At 42.2% G+C, this 18,346-nt stretch overlaps 1 protein-coding gene across 4 annotated transcripts in view; it reads left to right on the top strand.

Moving 5' to 3' along the window:
- The window catches only part of cacng2b (calcium channel, voltage-dependent, gamma subunit 2b), a 71,197-nt gene that overhangs the window by 47,515 nt on the left and 5,336 nt on the right, over positions 1-18,346 (top strand). For all 4 annotated transcript variants that reach the window (XM_082535082.1, XM_082535079.1, XM_082535080.1 and 1 more), the window contains 2 exons: positions 374-457; positions 17,768-17,908. In XM_082535082.1, the coding sequence (XP_082391208.1) occupies positions 374-457; positions 17,768-17,908 (225 nt within the window). The remainder of the gene's footprint in view (positions 1-373; positions 458-17,767; positions 17,909-18,346) is intronic.

Below are 18,346 nucleotides of genomic sequence, written 5' to 3'. Positions count from 1 at the left end.
ATTTTGCTCTCCCCGTGCCTCCTCTTCACCCTCCCACCTGCGTTTTTGAGTTGTTTAGACTGAGCTCCTCCAATCGTCTTCCTTATTTCTCCTTGTCTGTCACTTTTTGTTCTGTGATATGTTTCCTTCAAAGCTCCTGACAAAGTTCTCCTCCCTGTCTCATCTCTTTTGTCCCAAAGAAGGGTTGATACAGACACCGAGCAGAATACTGGAGACTTGATACAATCTGCGATACCATGCAGGAAAAAATGGGAAAATTGAGTTTTCTTGCGTTCGGTCATTCAGACGAACACAAACATAAACGCATGTTTACACGTGCAATTTTAGATTTTGTCAGTGCTGATTTTTGTAATATGTTCTTTCTTTCTCACAGGTTCTTTCAAAGGCATGTGCAAGCAGATAGATCACTTTCCTGAGGATGCTGACTATGAGGCGGATGCCTCAGAGTACTTCTTACGTGAGTCTGTCTTTTTTTCCTTCATAATCCCAGAATAATCCCAAAGTTGTCACCTATTCATGCTTTCTGGTTTTAGTTGGTTTTGAGTCAGTAACATCTGATCTTAAAGTTATCTTTCACTGCTCGTGTCTTTATCATGAACTCTCTGAAAAGCCTACAAACATATTAAATGAAGGATGGAAAGTGAGGATGTGGGCTGAGTGACAGCACACTTAGCCAAAAATGGAAAAAGATCAAAGGAAGAGGGGAAAGGGGCTGGGATGAGAAACCACACTTTTTTGTCGTAGAGGAAGAGGTGGCAGAAAGTCAGAGACAAGGAGAAACTATGGAGGGCAGTGTACACTTACAGCAGAGACTCAGTAGAGGAGGGGTCAGGCATGTGAATGGAAGAATGAGGGGAATCTCACTGTTATGGAAGAGGAGGAAGAAGAAATAGTTAAAGTCCTCAAGAAGAAAGATTGTGGGAGGTGAAAGAGGACAGGAGGAAGGTGCATCAGGAGAAAGCACATGGCTCAGTGAAGGGAAGGTTGAGGAGGTGAAGGACAAGGAGTAGGGTAGCAGTACAGCGCTGTTGCTCTCCCAGCGGCTTGCCAATTAGGACACTTTCTTCTATAAATACTCTAGGCTCTGCTAAGTGGGTCACACCTCTCCTACTCCTCCTTCCTTCCATCCATCCAGCCATCCCTCACCTCCTCCCTCTTGCTTTCCATCCATATGTCTGTCCATCTCCACCGAGGCCTTCACGCTTGCCTGACAGCTGGTGGATGGAGGCTGTGGGGTAGAGCGAGGAATACAGGGAAGCGAGGGAACTGAGTTTGTTGTCATGTCCACTCAAAAATCTTTTTTTGTGTTTTTAAAAGTTTGCAAAAGTTTGAAGATGGTTTAGTGAAACGGATGCGCACAGTGTGGCACGGGAAGTTTGCTAGTTTGAGACTGGATAGTGTACAGTTAATCTTTTTTATAACAGCAGGGAGTGAGTTGCGGCAATTCTCTCGATGCCATAAGGCTTTCTCTGAGGCCTTTCAGACAGAAGATTCTGACCTATCAGCCAAAAAAAGTATCTGTGGTGTTAATTACCCTCTGTGCAGCCGTCCTGTTGTCACTAATGGCCCTGAGGAGCGGTAGAAGCCCAGCAGGAGCTTCTGGTCGTTGGTGTTGTGGGTCCATTTGAGATCAGCGGAGATGTGGGTGCCCAAAAACCTGTAGGTGAACTGGGCCGAGTTGGACTGATTGAGGCTAGTTGGTTGGGAAGTCTTTGATCCAGGAGCAGGTGTCAGGATGGACCTGATGGTGGTCCAGTTTGGTGGTGAGGATGTCTGGGATTCTCCACGAAGAGCATCCTAATGTAGCTCTTCCTGTTCTCCAGATGGCTAAGCACTCTGTAAAGGGTGATGGTGGTGACATCCTCCGTGGACCGATGTGGATTGTAAGAAAACTGGTGAGGATCAAGGGAGGGGGGTATACAGTCTCTGATGTGCGAAACAGCTGCTCGAAACACTTCATAGCTACAGACATGAGGGTTATAGGTGTGTAGTCGTTGAGGCTGTCTATACCAGTCTTTGTGTGGATGGGAAGGGTGGTGGAGGCCTTCAGACAGGTGAGAACAGTGGCATGAGTCAAGGAGAGTTTGAAGAAGCTGGCGAGGATCCCTGCCAGGCTTTGACCACAGCCCCTGGGATGCCATCATGCCCATCAGCTCTCCTGGGCGATCACCGCTCTGAGTCCTCCTTATATACTGTTCAGGTCAAAACTTGAATCATTTTGATATATGGTAGCAGTAAAAGATTAACCTGAAATTTTGTTAAAAGTCACGCAAAATATCCATCCATTCTCTTCCGCTTATCCTTGGTAGGGTTGCTGGGGGGCTGGAGCCTATCTCAGCTGTCTTAGTGCGAGAGGCAGGGTACTCCCTTTACAGGTCCCCAGTCTGCTGCACGGCTAACACAAAATATTTTTAGGTAAAACAGGACCTAATTTGTGATACTAGAGGTTTTTCTACAGAAACAGGGGTTGAAAAGCCTAGAAAATACTCTCCCTCCTCCCTTTAATTAATAATTAATCCTCCATTTAATAATGTCAGATGGGTTATTATGTAAATTCCATAATGAATCTCTAATTTTAAAATTGGTATAAACACATATAATGAGGCAATTCTAGGCCTGGGAAAAACTGATCCTGACCATACGAACACAAACACGTGTTTGTAAGAGTTAATAAGGCTTCACATGCACGTGGGCATGAATAAACTGAATGTAATTTTTTTTTCTAACGTTGACTTTGTAATGAGATGTAACCACTGCTGTCCAACGAGAATGACCTAGCTTAATTAGAATAGTCATTAGCTGTAACCCTGACAACAAGTCAGGTAAAACAGTTAAATGCTGAACTCAGCTGTAATTATATGCTGAAATTCATCACTGTGTCAAGTGCTTAATTGTGACTGTCACCATTTGCACAAACTGTCCTTCTGCTCCTATTCTGTTTGCTATCTGAGCACCACTTTTGTAGTTTGCCAGGTTACGTAACTATTATAAATGCGTTGACGCACTGACTCTTGCACTATTTGCTTTTGGCTTCCTGAATTCTTCAGTGATATGGTAATCAAAGCCTATTTTACTGTCCGCTTCACTGCAAGTCACTCTGATTAACAGTGTCAGCTAAATTACAGCAATAACAATGTAAAGTGTGGATGATGACACATTTTGACAGATGGAAATGATGCAACATCTGTTTATCAATGCAAGATCTTTTCCTCTGTTATTCTGCTCATACACATTCCCACCTGAAAGCTTCCCACTGTAGCCACAGTCTCATACTAGTTGCTCAACTGAACTTGCTGGGTTCATTATACAGTAGTCGATGTAGATGGTTAACCATTCCCCTTCAAAAAGCTAACCTTCAAGTGCTGCATCTGTAAATCCCAGCCCACCTCTGCCACCTTGAATTTCCATCCCTTTGTTTTGCTGCCAAAAGCCTGAATAAAGACAGCCAGAGAGATGGAGTGAAACAATAGAGTTCAATATTTGCTGACTTGGGGTTGCTGGTTTCCTCAATACATCCTGAAACATCAAAGCTGTTCTCAGGTACTCTGATTTATACAGAAAAAGGACGTCCGATCATTGATGCAGGTATTTTCTTCACCTGTTTTTTTTTTCTGTCGTAATATCACATCACATCAGTCATTAAGCTCTGACCAACAGTTTTGAAAACATGCGTGTGAAATAAATCTTTGCTCTTCTCATGTCTGAATGCAGCTTTGTGGTGATATATGGACTAACATCACAGACCACATCGAAGATGCAAATTAAGAAGGAGAAAGCAAACGAGCCCTAACATTTTCCTGTTTTTGTTGCAGTATCATGATCTGTCCCAGATGGGTTTTTTAAGTTGAGATTCACTGCACAGAAAAAAAAGGAAAAGGACTAAATAACACCTCTTGCATCATGACTGAGTGGGATTTGTCCACAGATTAATGAAGTGCAGCAGTTGTGCAGCTCCAGAACTGAAATGAATAAAAAAGTGTACAGAAGCACAGAGACGGGCAGAAATGTCAGATGTCATTCTGTAACAATTCAAACAGTAGCAGACTAATATTAATATGCTGTTATTCAGACTAGAGGAGTGCCTTGATGCAAGGTTTTCAAAAGTTGAATTAAGGCAATCGATAGCAAATAGTAGGGACAGCTAACTAATTACCCAGAAGTTAAGCAGGGAATTCCCTTGACCCTCGGGGTGACCACTTTTGATGGCAACATGATTGCACAGGTCATCTGATGGAAGGCAAGCTGCTCCCAAAACAATTACAATGTAGTCTGTCAAAAAGATTGTAGTCACTCTCAGACAGATTGGTGAAGGTTTGCAAATAATTGCTGTATAATTAATAAATGTACAAAGCAGAGGCTCCAGCAACACTTAAAAGTAAAGAGGAACAACTTTATTAACTGACCAACGCGTTTCCGCTTGTGATCAATCTGCATCAGGTTGCACCAGCGAGCGCAACTGATCTGCATTTGGCTATTTGCAGCAGGGGACTCAACTCAGCTGGTTGCATCCTGTAAATATCCATCCATCCATTCGCTTCCACTTATACTTTCCAGGGTCGCGGGGGGTGCTGGTGCCTATTCCAGCTGTCATAGGGCGAGAGGCCGGGTACACCCTGGACAGGTCGCCAGTCTGTCGCAGGGCTAACACAGAGACAGACAACCATTCACACTCACAGTCACACCAACAGGCAATTTAGATTAATCAGTTATCCCCACAAACTGCATGTCTTTGGATGGTGGGAGGAAGCTGGAGAACATGCAAACTCCACACAGAAGGACCCCGGCCTGACGGTGGAATTGAACTCAGGACTTTCTTGCTGTGCGGCAACAGTGCTAACAACCGTGCTGCCCTATCCTGTAAATAGTCTGACGCAGTGCCTGTGTCAGTCTGTAGTTAAATAACCATCCTGCAGCAACTACATCAGAAAGAATTTCTGTTTCAAATCTAGGAGGTTCTTGCAGGATTCAATGTAAATAGTTAATATGAATTTCTATCTAATGTGAATATGGCGACAGATTTTCAGCAGACAGGAGGAGATGTGGAATTTTCACTGATTTATCACAGTTAACTGCCATATTATCGCAAACAGATTGAATATAATTGCAAATTGACCCCATTCAATGACAAATTGATACAGACTGATAACAAATTGATTCCATTATATTGCCGTTTTAGTACCATCTCGATGCACCAGAGTGGCTTCGAAGATGTCCGGAAACTGACTGTGAATGGTGGCTGATCTGATCCCCTTCTCCAAAGCAGCTATTTAAGAAGAAATGAGATTGTAGTTTCATTCCACACAGTCGTAATAATTCCGGTCATGCTGCAGTTTCCAGTCACTGTTTTCCCGAGCGTGACTGCAGCATAAGAAACTCGGGTTTGCGGTCACTATGGTTTCATACATTTTCATACATTGCTATGTAGCAAAGTTTTGCCCGTGATGCCTCATAGGTGCCCGTGTGCAACAGAAAACAGCTTTTAGGCAACACATGAGCATGGCTCTAGTAAATCGGAGAAAAACACTGTCAAAATTTGCAGTATATCAGGTGAACGGATACCGACACACACGTGCATACATAGATTCCTTTATTTGTTAGAGATTCTTTTCACACACTGTTTCTCCTTTTCTCTGTCTCCCTCTCTCTCTGCCCAAGGGCATTTTCTGTCTCTCTCCCTCAGTCTCTTGCTCTCTGAGCTGTTTCACCCTGCCCCCCTCCCTTTTAGGTCTCCTCTCACTGGGTGAATTTGTACATGTGGTTATGTAAGAGCAAGCAGTCAGCCTTCGTCCTGCAGCAGTTGTACTATCAGCCACAGAGAGAGAGGACAGATCTGCCACCAGAATTCTTCGGCATAGCATAATATAGAGGACAGAGCTGACGATTTACCTTGCCGATGTACTAGGGCTGGGCGATATATCGAGTTTTTTAAAAATATCGATATATTTTCATACGAGATATAAGATGTGACAATATCGTTTATATCGATATAGTCTATGTTACGTTATAATTATACTTGTGGAGCCGCAGGTTTGCCTCTCTTTCGTCCACTTTTGTCTCTATGCAACGTTACTCTGCCTCGCCTCTCCTTCACTGAACACAACTCCGCCTCCCCCATAGCTTCACCTGCAGGCAATGACAAGATGAAAGCGGAAAATCTCCGTTAGCGAGTTACCGTGCGTGGGGCTGGACGGCGTCAACGTGTTAGCGAGCTAACCGTGCTAACGAGCTAACCGCGCTAACGACATGCAGCCAGGAGGGGCTGCACGGCCTAAAATCCTTTCATTTTCTCAAAAATCGACAGTGCGCCTTATGTATGAATTCTGGTTGTGCTTACTGACCGCGAACCGATTTTATGTGGTACACAGCGCTCGGCAATCTGTCAAAAAATGTTTTAATATGACTTTGCTAAGCTACGGAGCTGCACCACTTGATGGATTGTCGGAGGATTACGGCTACCGAGGAGGAGCCTCGCGGAGTGATACGTACTGTGTGTGTATAAGGACCACAAATGGCACCTGTTCAGAGACGTGGTGCAGCTGTGAAATCTGTCTCTTTGTTATTATGCTCAGCGTCTATTAGTTTACATTTTGACTGCACAATTGCGAGCTTTTTGTTATGCACAAAAACAACATTGTTTTCTTTTATTTATGGACCATGATTATTTAATAAATGCTGATAATTTATTTTTGAGTAATTTCTTCATGTACATCTACGCTGTATGTAAATAAAAGTGCCCGTGTGACATCTGGGACACAGTGTGACTAAGAACTCTCTTTTTGTTCTTAACTTATGGCTTTAAAAAAAAAAATCAAGATATATATCTTATATCGCCATCCAGCTAAAAAATATCGAGATATGAATTTTGGGTCATATCGCCCAGCCCTACGATGTACCCATCTAAACCAGAGAGCACCACTGTCGATGCAGAAATCTCTCTCTGTGTGACTCAACTGCATTTTCCTGGAAAATTTTACCGGCGTCTCCTTTCGTTCAGATCTCTTAATTTTAAAACATTAACTTATGCATGAAGACTTTGGGGTTTTCCTTGGTCTGTTTCATGCTGTGCAGAAACCATGAAGGCAATCACAGCCGGCTTCTTGGTCAGAACTTCGACTTTTATGAAACCTTGTGCAAAAATATGCACCTGACAAAATCCGAACTTGTGGGTCACTTGAAAACAGATATTATAGAAGGACATACATTTCACCTCGGCTTGCTGAGACGCTTGTTATGTCCTATATAAAACCGTTTTGATGTATAGCCTTCTGTCCATAATATGTCTTGCACTGTCTGCTATTATTGCACATGAACTCACGGTGTCCTTGAAACCTGAGCTTGCATTTATTGGATAACAGATTTAGGTGACAGCATGTTTCTTGGTGTCATCAAGGTGGATTAATGTGCATTCACTATATCCAAAAACAAGACAAAGATAAAAAAGCTATCTATATTTATTTCCTGAAATTGTTACATAATTGATCCCATTTTGGCTTTAAAACTGAGGAAATCCGAAGCCCACGGTGCGTGGCTATATGTGTACTGATGTGCCTTTGTGGACATGTTACAGTAAATGTTCTGACTTGGGTATCATATGAGTTATGTGTGTTGAGGCTTTAATTTGAAACATATGAAGTCTATAATTCACAGATTTTGCATAGGCCACTACAGCTGTGTGTGTTTGCAGAGTTGGAAAGAGTAAAAAGGGAAAGGCTGTGAAGCATACAACACAAAGTGTGTGTGTGTGTGTGTGTGTGTGTGTGTGTGTGTGTGTGTGTGCGTGTGCGAGAGAGACAGTGTATGTGCAAGCTTTTGAAGTGTCTATGTGTGCTGTGTCATGCATGGAGCCGATGAATGGGATTAGATATGGCTAACAGCTCGGCACTGGCCCTAACTGGCTTGAACAAGGCAGAGTTACACACACACACACACACACACACACACACACACACATTTGTGTGCATTTATGAGAACCATTAAAACCACTGCCTAACCTTAACTAAGCTCTAGTAGTGGAGTTATGGAACCTACAGATAAAGCAAACAATAACATATGAAAGTGTCAGTTTTTACTGGTATTGTGGAAGATTGTGACTCCTGATATGCACAAATCAGGAAGATTTTTAGAAGTCGACAAATTAGCCATGTCTGCGTGGCAGAGGCTTCCTACTAGAGATGGCACGATACCACTTTTTTATGTCCGATACCGATACCGATATCATAAATTTGGATATCTGCCGATACCGATATGAATCCGATATAGTGTTTTTTAATCAACAAAACTGTTTTTTAAATATCTTGCTGCATTTTGTATAAGTTCATACTCAAGTTTAAAACAACAACTACACTAAAGCTATTCTGTTATACCTGTATGCAAAAAAAAAATTTCATAGTTCAGTAATACTGATCAATCTAATAAACTTAAACCTACACCATCCTCCCTATTCTGGTATTTTAAAGAGTACTTAGCATAAATATTAAGCAACCTAACTAATAGGGTTCCAACTCCCAGCAACAACAAAAATAAATAAATAAAAAATAGGGAACCACCCCTCACGCTCCACCTCATGATGCTTAATCGACGTAATCAACCTTAATTTGATGCAGTGTGGAAAAAAAAATGCACAGAAATCAATTATTTTTCAAGAAATATTAAATAGATTCAACATCTTTCTTCAACAAAATTGCAGACTGCACAGATGGTACCTTCCCAAAGGAAAAAGTACTATAGCTTACTAGGGTATATATATTAGACTTAATAGTTACTATATACAGTAATTGACTTCTATTCATTTTACATCAAATTAAAACTTTGGGTGTCAGATAATTATTTATTAAAAGCTAGACATTTTAAATGAGAATAAGAAAGAAAAGTATGTCTTTGTGCCCCCTTTTCCCTGTTAATGCCCTATCAGCCCCCCTGGCTAAACTTTGCTAGATCCGCCCCTGCACAGTTACCAGGTCAGCTACGTAGAAAAAGATCCTCGAGTAGAAAGTAATATTAAATACATTCTAACAACAGCTGATCAAGCTTAAACGTGCTGCTGTTGTTCAGCCGCTGGTTTCCTCTTTCTGGTGCAAAGTGGGCCAAAAGCAAACTAGAGACACGGACTAGCGACAGAAAAGCCGATCAGCTGATCGTTTAGCAGTTTCATGATTGAAGTAGCAGCAAGAAGAGGCAGTCGCTCCATATATCGTTTGTTAAGCTTAACGCAGGAATGCTTTACAAACATTCAGAGATGGACTTACACACTTGCTTTACTTCTCTCGGGATAACTTTGTCGGAGATGAAATGCTGGGTTGCTAGCGAAGCTCCAAATGCTATCCAGACCACCGACAGGTCCTGCATGCCACAGCCGCTCTATCACGTGATGCATACTGCTCTGACGTGCTAACGTTCTGAGGTGAGTTACGGCGTGTTGCAAGTTTTGTGAGGTGCTTTCGTGATATTTAATGGATCGGATTACATTTTTTATTTTTCTCCGATATCCGATCCAGTAATTTAGGTCAGTATCGGACCGATACCGATACGTAATATCGGATCGGTCCATCTCTACTTCCTACCAGTATATATTAAACTAATGAGACCTGGGCAATGACTGGCTTTGTCAAAAACAATACACTTTACAAGGTGCTGCCAGCAGATTTTGTTCTCAATAATAACAACAACGTTCATAGCAGTCGGTTTCAGAGTAACTATTCTGCAGCTGCCTCAGAAAAACAGGTAATGCCAGCTAGCTAACACTATTAGAGCAGTGGTGTTCACGTAGCTAAATTAATTCAGGGTCTTTACCTTACAATATAAAACACCTTGAGGTGACGGTTGCCGTGATTTGGCGCTACATAAATATAAGCTGAATTATTCTGAATTCAGTCAGCTAACTGTACAATTTATTTTGTAAAATATGATGTAAGCTGTTCAACTGGATCAATAAAACCATTTACATCAAAAGTTAGCATCACAAACAGAAAATCTAAAATAGCCTCTTCATTATATCCTCTGTAGTGGACAAAATGAGTTAAACTGAAAGATATAAGACATTGTCTTCAGCAGCTGGGCTCAGTATAGTAGGTGCTGTTACCAAGATTAGTATTTTGGCTAACTGAAAACACATTGGCTCTTACTCTAACACACTCAGCTCAACTGATTTCACTCACGCCCTCTAGCCATCCATGCCGAACTGCAGTCTGTAAGTCCTACACCACAAACCTCCCAACGCACCTAACAATTCAAATTTTAGAGTATACATTATGAGGAGAAACTATATATTATTGCTATTAATTAATACTGTAAGTAAAACTGTTGATTAGAAAAATGTGTCATATACAAAAAAGCACTCATGTTGGGATGTAGCTCACTTTAATACATTGATGTGCTGGGTGAGGCGGAGCTAAATTCTGTAAAATAGAGTATTTAAGGTAATATATATATAGTTATTTTACACTTATGACCTTTAACAAATTTTTAAAGCATAAAAAGCCAGGTGAACAAGTGAGGATAAGGCAAAATATAATGACTTTGAATAGATGTCCTCACTAGTCAGGTCTAAAATTCGGTACAGAGGGCGCACACCCTCAGAGTCCTGATTTGCACTGAAAACCCTTCTAGCTCCTATAATTAGAATGTTGAATGCGTATACATAATGCTAATACTTTGAATCGGTATGCTAGGAGACATGTGACGTCACCCACTGATGATGTCATCAGGCCCACCGATGTCACTGCAGCTATCTTTGGCGGTCGAGTTGTGACATGGAGGCATATCACGATTTACATGAGTAATACGGCATGATAATGACTGGCAGGCTGTGCAAGCTCCCCCTGTGCGTGTAGCACACACACACACACAAACACGTGCTCCCACTCACACAGGCACGTGCAAACACACATCTGCAGGGTGGCGTTTATTTTCATTATTCTGTTCTTCTTCCTCCATTTAAATAAATGCAGTTTGTTTCCCAAAAATGATTCGTTCATCAGCCCTGCATGGACGCACACACACACACGCGCGCGCGCGCGCACACCTACACACACACACACACACACACACACACACACACAGATAGTTATTCCCCTGAAGCTGTTTTGCTGAGTTCCCACTACCACATGTTCTTTGCTGCTGGGCTCTCCCACGTGGGCGAAGTTGTGTGTGTGTGTGTGTGTGTGTGTGTATGGGAGACAGAAAGAGTGAGCAGATTGTTCCAGCATGGTTAGTGTACAGTGTGTATGGGAAACACCCCACTTTGGAGAATGAGCGAGTGAGTAGGTGGTGGGCTGATCGATGAGTGTGTTCACTTTGTAGCTTGCTGAGCTAATGTGTGTGTGTGTGAGAGAGAGGGAGAGAGAGAGAGAGAGAGAGAGAGAAAGAGAGAGAGAGAGAGAAAGTAATTGGGGTGTGTGTGTGTGTGGGGGGGGGGGGGGGGGGTTCAACTGTACTGTAACTGTAGATTATGTGTACACACATAACACAGCTATGTGTGTGTGTGTAGGTGTGTGTGTGTGAACCCAAGGAGCTCCCATGGTGGTGTCCACCCCCATCTCTATAATTCAGCCACAATTACAAGGCTCTCCTCTGCTGCAGCTAATGAAACCATAAGTCAGCCAGAGACACACAAACACAAACACACACACACACAAACACACACAAACACACACAAACACACACACACCACTGCAGCAGAACCACCAAAGCAATTTGGGAAATGAATGGAAGATGAAAGTGTAATACATAGAAAGAAAAAGAAAAGCTGTTTGAAAGCAGCGAGGCGAATGTGTTGGTTTGTGTGTATGTCTGTGTGAGTGCTCTGCCATCTGATTGTGTATTCCATCTGAATTATAGTCCTCAGTACATATTGTGCTGGTGTGGATGTAGGAATGACCTAATGTCTCAAAGTGTTGCTTAACTTTGCTCATATGCACAGATTCTGGAAATGAGAAATCCAAACTGGAGAAAAAGTCTTATATTATGCAGCTTTTGGCACATTTAGTGAGATGAAATGTCACACAGCTGACAACTGCTGGACTGATGTGTAGTATAGGAGCATCAACAGCAATAGTATGATCATCGCCATTCTCTGCTTCCTCCTCTGAATGATTGTTTCTCCATGTGCAGCAATAATGCAAAGCCTTACTCTCTTCTAATTTCGAACCACTAAACCAATAGTGTTGCACGGTCCAACGGGGGAATGTAGAAACAATATTACGAACCAATTTCATGCTGATAATTAGCACACAGGTGCTCTGTTCAGGGTGTACACTGCCTCTCGTCCAATTATGAGCTAAGACAGCCACGAACTCCTTCGGCATGTATAAGGGGGTATAGATAAATAGGCTGAGATGTGCAGATAATAAGGTGTTGAGCCCCTCACCAGTGGCACGCACAAACTGTAATGTCAGCTGCAATTGTTCTCACATGGAAGCCAGTGAAAACAAATTGCTCATTGGTATTTTTAATTTGCTTTCTGATTGTCTTCAGTAAATATCTGTTGTATTCCTCAGCCATAACATGTCCATATGATGAGACTTCTGGAGGTGCTCTGTAGTGTTCAAATCCTTTGTTCTTGTCGGTTGCAGTGTGCTGCCTCTATGGATAGGGTTTTGAGACGTTTGGAAGCAGGTTAATGACCACTGGCACCCTGTGCATTTCACAGATGAGAGCAGGTACACCGTGAGCACATGTGCCAGATGTAAAAGAGTCTAAAGAAGTCACGAAGAAAGTTGCGCTGTCTGTAACATTGCCTGTAACGTTGGTCAAAGGACTTGACTGGGCTCCACGCTTACATTACCTAAATCCAATTGAAGACCTCTGGGAAATTTCCTTTAATTTTTGGAACACTGTATAATAAAATTGATGAATTCATTTTGGTACAACAATACTCTGTGCAACAAATACGGGAGATATTTCTGGAAAGTTGGATTTTGTAATGCTCTGTCTGACTTTTAGTGTTTGGCGTACTTTGATAAGAAACGGTGGCCTCGAGATAGATCAAATCACAACAGGTGGGAAAAAGTTTGCTTGTTTAACAAAGAAACTAAACCATACTGAATATGTCTCCTCACACTGCTGACACTAAAACTCATTCACTCTCAATTCAGCTCTCTCTGTCTGTCTCTGTGCCATGATGTGCTTGGTGGCAGGGTGCGCCTGGAGGCCAGCGCATTTAAAAATTCTCCTTTTTTAACTCCCTGCCTTCTGCTTAAAGTGTAGGTGCAGGGAGGGAAACAGAGGGAGAGGGATCGCTGGAGGCAAAGCAGCTTCACAGAGAAGTGAAAGCCTGCAGTCTTTGCACTTCTCCTCTCTTCTCTTCTTTTCCCTCTCTTTCTTCTCTTTATTTCTTTTTCTTTTCCTTTCCCTATTTAGCCCTTTATTCTCATTGAATCCTATAATTATACATGCAGTGTGTGTTAAAAAAATCCTGCAGTGCCACAGCATGCTTACTGCAACTTTGTTTCTTTTCTTCCTTATCTATGAAACCCACTCCTGCTCTCGCTCTCTTTCTCTCTCGATTCTGGTTATTCACTTTTTTATGGCACAAATTAACATGAAATCAGCCATAGTGGTAAAATACAAAAAAAATCTTTTCTACTTTCAATCAAGTCAACTGGAAAATGTAAAAATGTTGTCAGAGTGTTGTCATATTTTGCTCACCGGGTAAAACCAAGAAGTTTATTTAAGCATGTCATACTTCTCTCTGAATCCATTGTGTCAGAATTTACATAACCACTTATGTCATTGTAAAGTATGTTGTATGCAACAATGCCAAACCTGACAGGTTTGATAGTGCTAGCTAACGTAGCTGCGTAGTAGCTTAGCAAAATGCCAATCTGATAACAAAGTGCAGCCTTTTATTTTAATAATGAGAAATGACAAACAGAAAAAGTATTGAACAAGCAGGCACGGAAAGTCATGACACCACCTGAAATCTCGCAATAATTAGAAATCAATCCTGCCACTTAGTGTCACGACCTGGAGGTTCAGCTGGTCGCTGATCAGCTGTTTCTCTCTATCTCTCTAGTTCTCTCTCTCTCTCTCTCTCTCTCTCTCTCTCTCTCTCTCTCTCTCTCTCTCTCTCTCCCAGAGGAACCCACCCGAGGGATTAATAAAGTTCTATCTTATCTTATCTTATCTCTTATCTCTCTCTCTCTCTCTCACGCGCCAGGGCGGAACTCATTATGGGTTCACGCCCTTGGCCCACGCCCTCGGAGGAGGAAACACCCGTGCCTCATCAGTGTGGATGGCATTTAAGCCAGGAAGCAACGGCTGTTCTTCGCTGGATTGTTGTGAGAATTTCACCCTCTGGACTGTTTTCCCTGGTGTTCCCTGAGTGACGAGTGTTCGAGTGGATTCGTGTTTGGATTGTTTGGAGAGAGACAAGAGTGTTCACCTGGATTTCCCCCGGAGCCCTGCCCCTCTCACCTTTTGTATATACACTCATTGGACATTGTTCACTAATAAATTCTCTTGTGTGCATCAATCCCCGGAGTCCAGCACGTGAATCCACCTTGTACACCGTGACACTTAGACCAAATTAATATCAGCTGGTTCAGTCCCATCTGAGGGCCTATAAAAAGGTGTCTCATGTCATGACGGGTAAAACCAGTGAGCTCTCTCTCAAGACCTTTACAACCTTATTGTTGTAAAACATACTGATGGCATTGGTTGCAGAAGAATTTCTAAACTACAGAACGTTCCAGGTGCTCTCTGAAAGATTTTAGTCACATGAGTGAAAAGAATTATCAGAAGACTTTTCCAAAAGCCGAGGACCACTTGTGGTAAGCTACAGAAAGATCTGGAATCAGCATGTACCATTTTTTCAAAGCAAATAAGTAATACACTCGAACCAGATGGCATTTTGGTGCAGGATGCTGTGGTGGCCATGCTGGTACAGTTTTGAATAAATCCCCAACACTGTCACCAGCAAAGCACCCCCACATCATCACACCTCCCCCTCCATGCTTCACAGTGGGAACCATGCATGTAGAGGCCATCCATTCACGGCGGGTGGAGCCAAAGATCTCAAATATGGACTCATCAGACCAAAGCACAGATTTCCACTGGTCTAATGTCCATTTCTTGTGATCCTTGGCCCAAACAAATCTCTGCTGCTTGTTGTTTTTCTTTAGTAGTGGGTTCTTCTGTCTTTGGACTTCTGCATCTCAGCTTCTTGCAGTAGTCTGTTTTCACACGTGCTCTGAATGATTTGTACATATACTGACTCCTGTAAAGACAAAGAAAAGGCTGAACAGATTAAAAAACTACTGTAAAGATGAGAAAAGTTGTGCAGAGTGAAATAGAAACAGTCTGTCAAAATTTAGCAATAGGTCTATGTCGGAATCCGGACTGTGGTCTGGTCCCTCTATCGGTGACCGAGGAGCTAAGGGAACACATTGTGCCAACAAGTGTCCTCACAGCAAAAGCAAAATCGTGTGTGTGGTATAGGTATTACTCATGTTGTCACTGTAAAGATTACTGTGACACAGCCGTAACCCTTAGTGACTAGTTGGCAACTCCCTAGCAGCATCCATTCACTATGGAAAAATCCATATTGTCAAATCAGTTGGCAAATGTTTGGTGGAGGTTGCTGGTTGCCGCTGAGTGCTGCTAAGAGATTGCTGCAGGCGCCCATATTTGCATGGAAGATGCCAACTCGTTTGCAAACACAGCCTAACTCTTTTAGAGGCACAGTTTTTACTTTGAAGGCAAAAATTCTCTGTTTCTTGCGTTTTTAAAGTTGCATTGTCACTTATCGAATAGTTGTTTGTGTCTACAGAAACATAGTTGCAGTTGTGGCAATGTCCTAGTGACCAAAGCTGTTAAAATTATCAGTGCAGAATTGTATACTTCTTTGACAAATTTCTACTAATGACTATCAGCAACCTCCAGCAACCACTTGCCAACTGGTTGGAGAATATATATTTTTCCCTAGTAACCGGTCATTACCAGCAGGTCACCGATCTGTTGACCTGCAAGACTGGAGCTTTAGCAATTGATTTCAGAGTGACACCCAGCAACCACTCACAACCAGTCAGGGAATACTCATTTTGTTCCCTAGCAACCACCTGTCTCTAGGCCTGTGTGACTGGGGTCTTGGGCAGGCAGTAGTTAGTAGTAGTAGTAGTTAGTAGTAGTTAATGCTAGACTGATTCTCCAGAAGTGCAACTCAGTGTAACATCCTCTGAAGTCATGTTTACATGACTGTGAGTGAATGTGACAGAAGGCAACTTTGCCTATTCTTTGAATATGTGTGTGTCTTTGTGTACGTACAGTGTGCACCTGTTATGAAGGATTTCCACCTTGAAGACGATTTGCACTGACAGCACATGAAGAAGAGGTGATGGGGTTAAAACAAATAGGAGGGAGAAGAGTAGGAGGAAGAGGAGGAGGGGAATCTTGGTGCAGTTCCAACTCTGAGGTCACCTTAATATTTGATCTGCTTCAGTGGATGAAACGGTCAGAGAGCAGCTGCAATAGAGAGTTGGAGGGAGAGAGAAATGCAGGATTAAAAACCAAATGAGGGAGGGAAAAGAAAACCAATATGGGAGCTACTGACATTAGAAACAATACCAGGGACAAGACCTGCTCTTTGTTCATTTTAAGGACCTTTGAGCAAAGCAATGGAGGCAAACTCTGGTTTATTACAGCCAGCATTGTTTTGCCTTTGCTTTGTGACCATAATTTCGAGAGACATAGGATGTAAAGTCAGGTCAAAGGTCTGCAAAATTGCAGCTGTTTACAATAAACACTTTTGTTAGTAGTTTCACAAGAAGCATAAGAATAGTCTTTGCTTCACAGAGTCTTGCACATCTGGATTTTAATGCTAGATTCATTGGAAACCAGAGCTTAGAATATTGGCACACTTTCTGCAAGGGAAAAGGAAATAACCTGAATGAGCTTGCTGAAATACAATCAAAATTTCAGAATCGTGACACTGGTCTCCTCAGAAACCGGCTCCATGACCACAGCAATGCCATGACAACCCTGAGGCCGATCAGGAAATCAGCAACGCAGATGGCAAACAGACAGATGATGAGGACAGACACATACAGAGAGATGGGGCGATAAAGGGATGACGAGGGGTTTCATGGAGGGAGACAGACACGATGCCCATTAGAGGATCTGATACAGATAGAAAAGGAGGAAAAGTGGCAAGGAAGTTAAACAAAGTAATAACAATAATATTATATACAGGGCAATAAAAGATCCCTCTTTAGGATCATATCAAGGATTAGTTGTACCGAGGCGCTCCAAAGTGGTAATTTGGCCTACTGCTGAAAATTTGTGCAAGCAAATGTTGTACACCGCTTTAAGCATAATTGTTTTCAATTTTCACAGGATGATAGCAGATATGGTGCTTAACCCCTTCCACACTGGAAGTCCCTGTCTTGCAACCTGGGTGTAGAAGTGTTTAGAAAAAGTCACTGAAGAACACGAGACCTAGAAGAAGTTTTTATTACATAAAAAAGGTGTTTAAGTTGTTAAAAGTATTTCCTGTTGTGCTGTCAAGTGCAGCATTGCTACTGAAAGAGACTGAAGAAATTCAGATTACCTTCACAAATGGGAAATTTCTGTTACTGATGATCATTGTTTGAGGTTTAATAGTCCAAAAGCAAAGCATGAAAGCAGCTATTTCTCTGAAACCGTTCATACTTTGTTAGCTTCTGGTTAAAAGATTTGTATTTGCTCATATCTCGTGCCATACAAGGAACTAATGTCAGCGTGTCCACCGATGACAATTATGGTAACTATTTTTTGCCTTGATGCATGTGTGCAGGTGCTGTACGAGCCTCCAGTATCTTCCCCATCCTGAGTGTGATCCTGCTCTTCATGGGGGGGCTGTGCATCGCCGCAAGCGAGTTCTACAAGTCACGGCATAACATCATCCTCAGCGCCGGCATCCTCTTCGTCTCTGCAGGTATTAAGGGAAATAGGAAAACAGGCAGACTTAGAGATATAACAGTCAAAGTGGGTGAGGAGATGGAGGTAAACATTAAGAGGAAGCAAGTTAGAGGAGGTAAAATCTTTGTGGATGTATGAAGAGGCAGATGAAAATGAAGCTGACCAAAGAGCCAGCGTAAGTTAAAAACTATACTGATATACTGGGAGAAAAGGGAAGGGGAGCATATTAAGCAAATATTAAGAAAGGTTTCTGTTAGACTTGATGATTTTATGTTACCACTGTGAAAAATAATAGATATATAGATTATACAGTGGTATGATTTACTTTACTACTAGGAAAGTGATTGAAAGTGAAAACACACTGGCTAGTCCACCTCTCAATGGCTTAAGAAAAACAATAGGAAGATTAGGAGTGGCCTTGCCCTTACCTGAATCAGATTGAGATGCTGTGGCA

The sequence above is a fragment of the Aulonocara stuartgranti genome (assembly GCF_965226115.1).
Source record: "Aulonocara stuartgranti genome assembly, chromosome: 6".
Lineage (NCBI taxonomy): Eukaryota > Metazoa > Chordata > Actinopteri > Cichliformes > Cichlidae > Aulonocara > Aulonocara stuartgranti.
The sequence above is the reverse complement of the archived record's forward strand: the minus strand, read 5'-3'. Positions and strand labels throughout refer to the sequence as shown.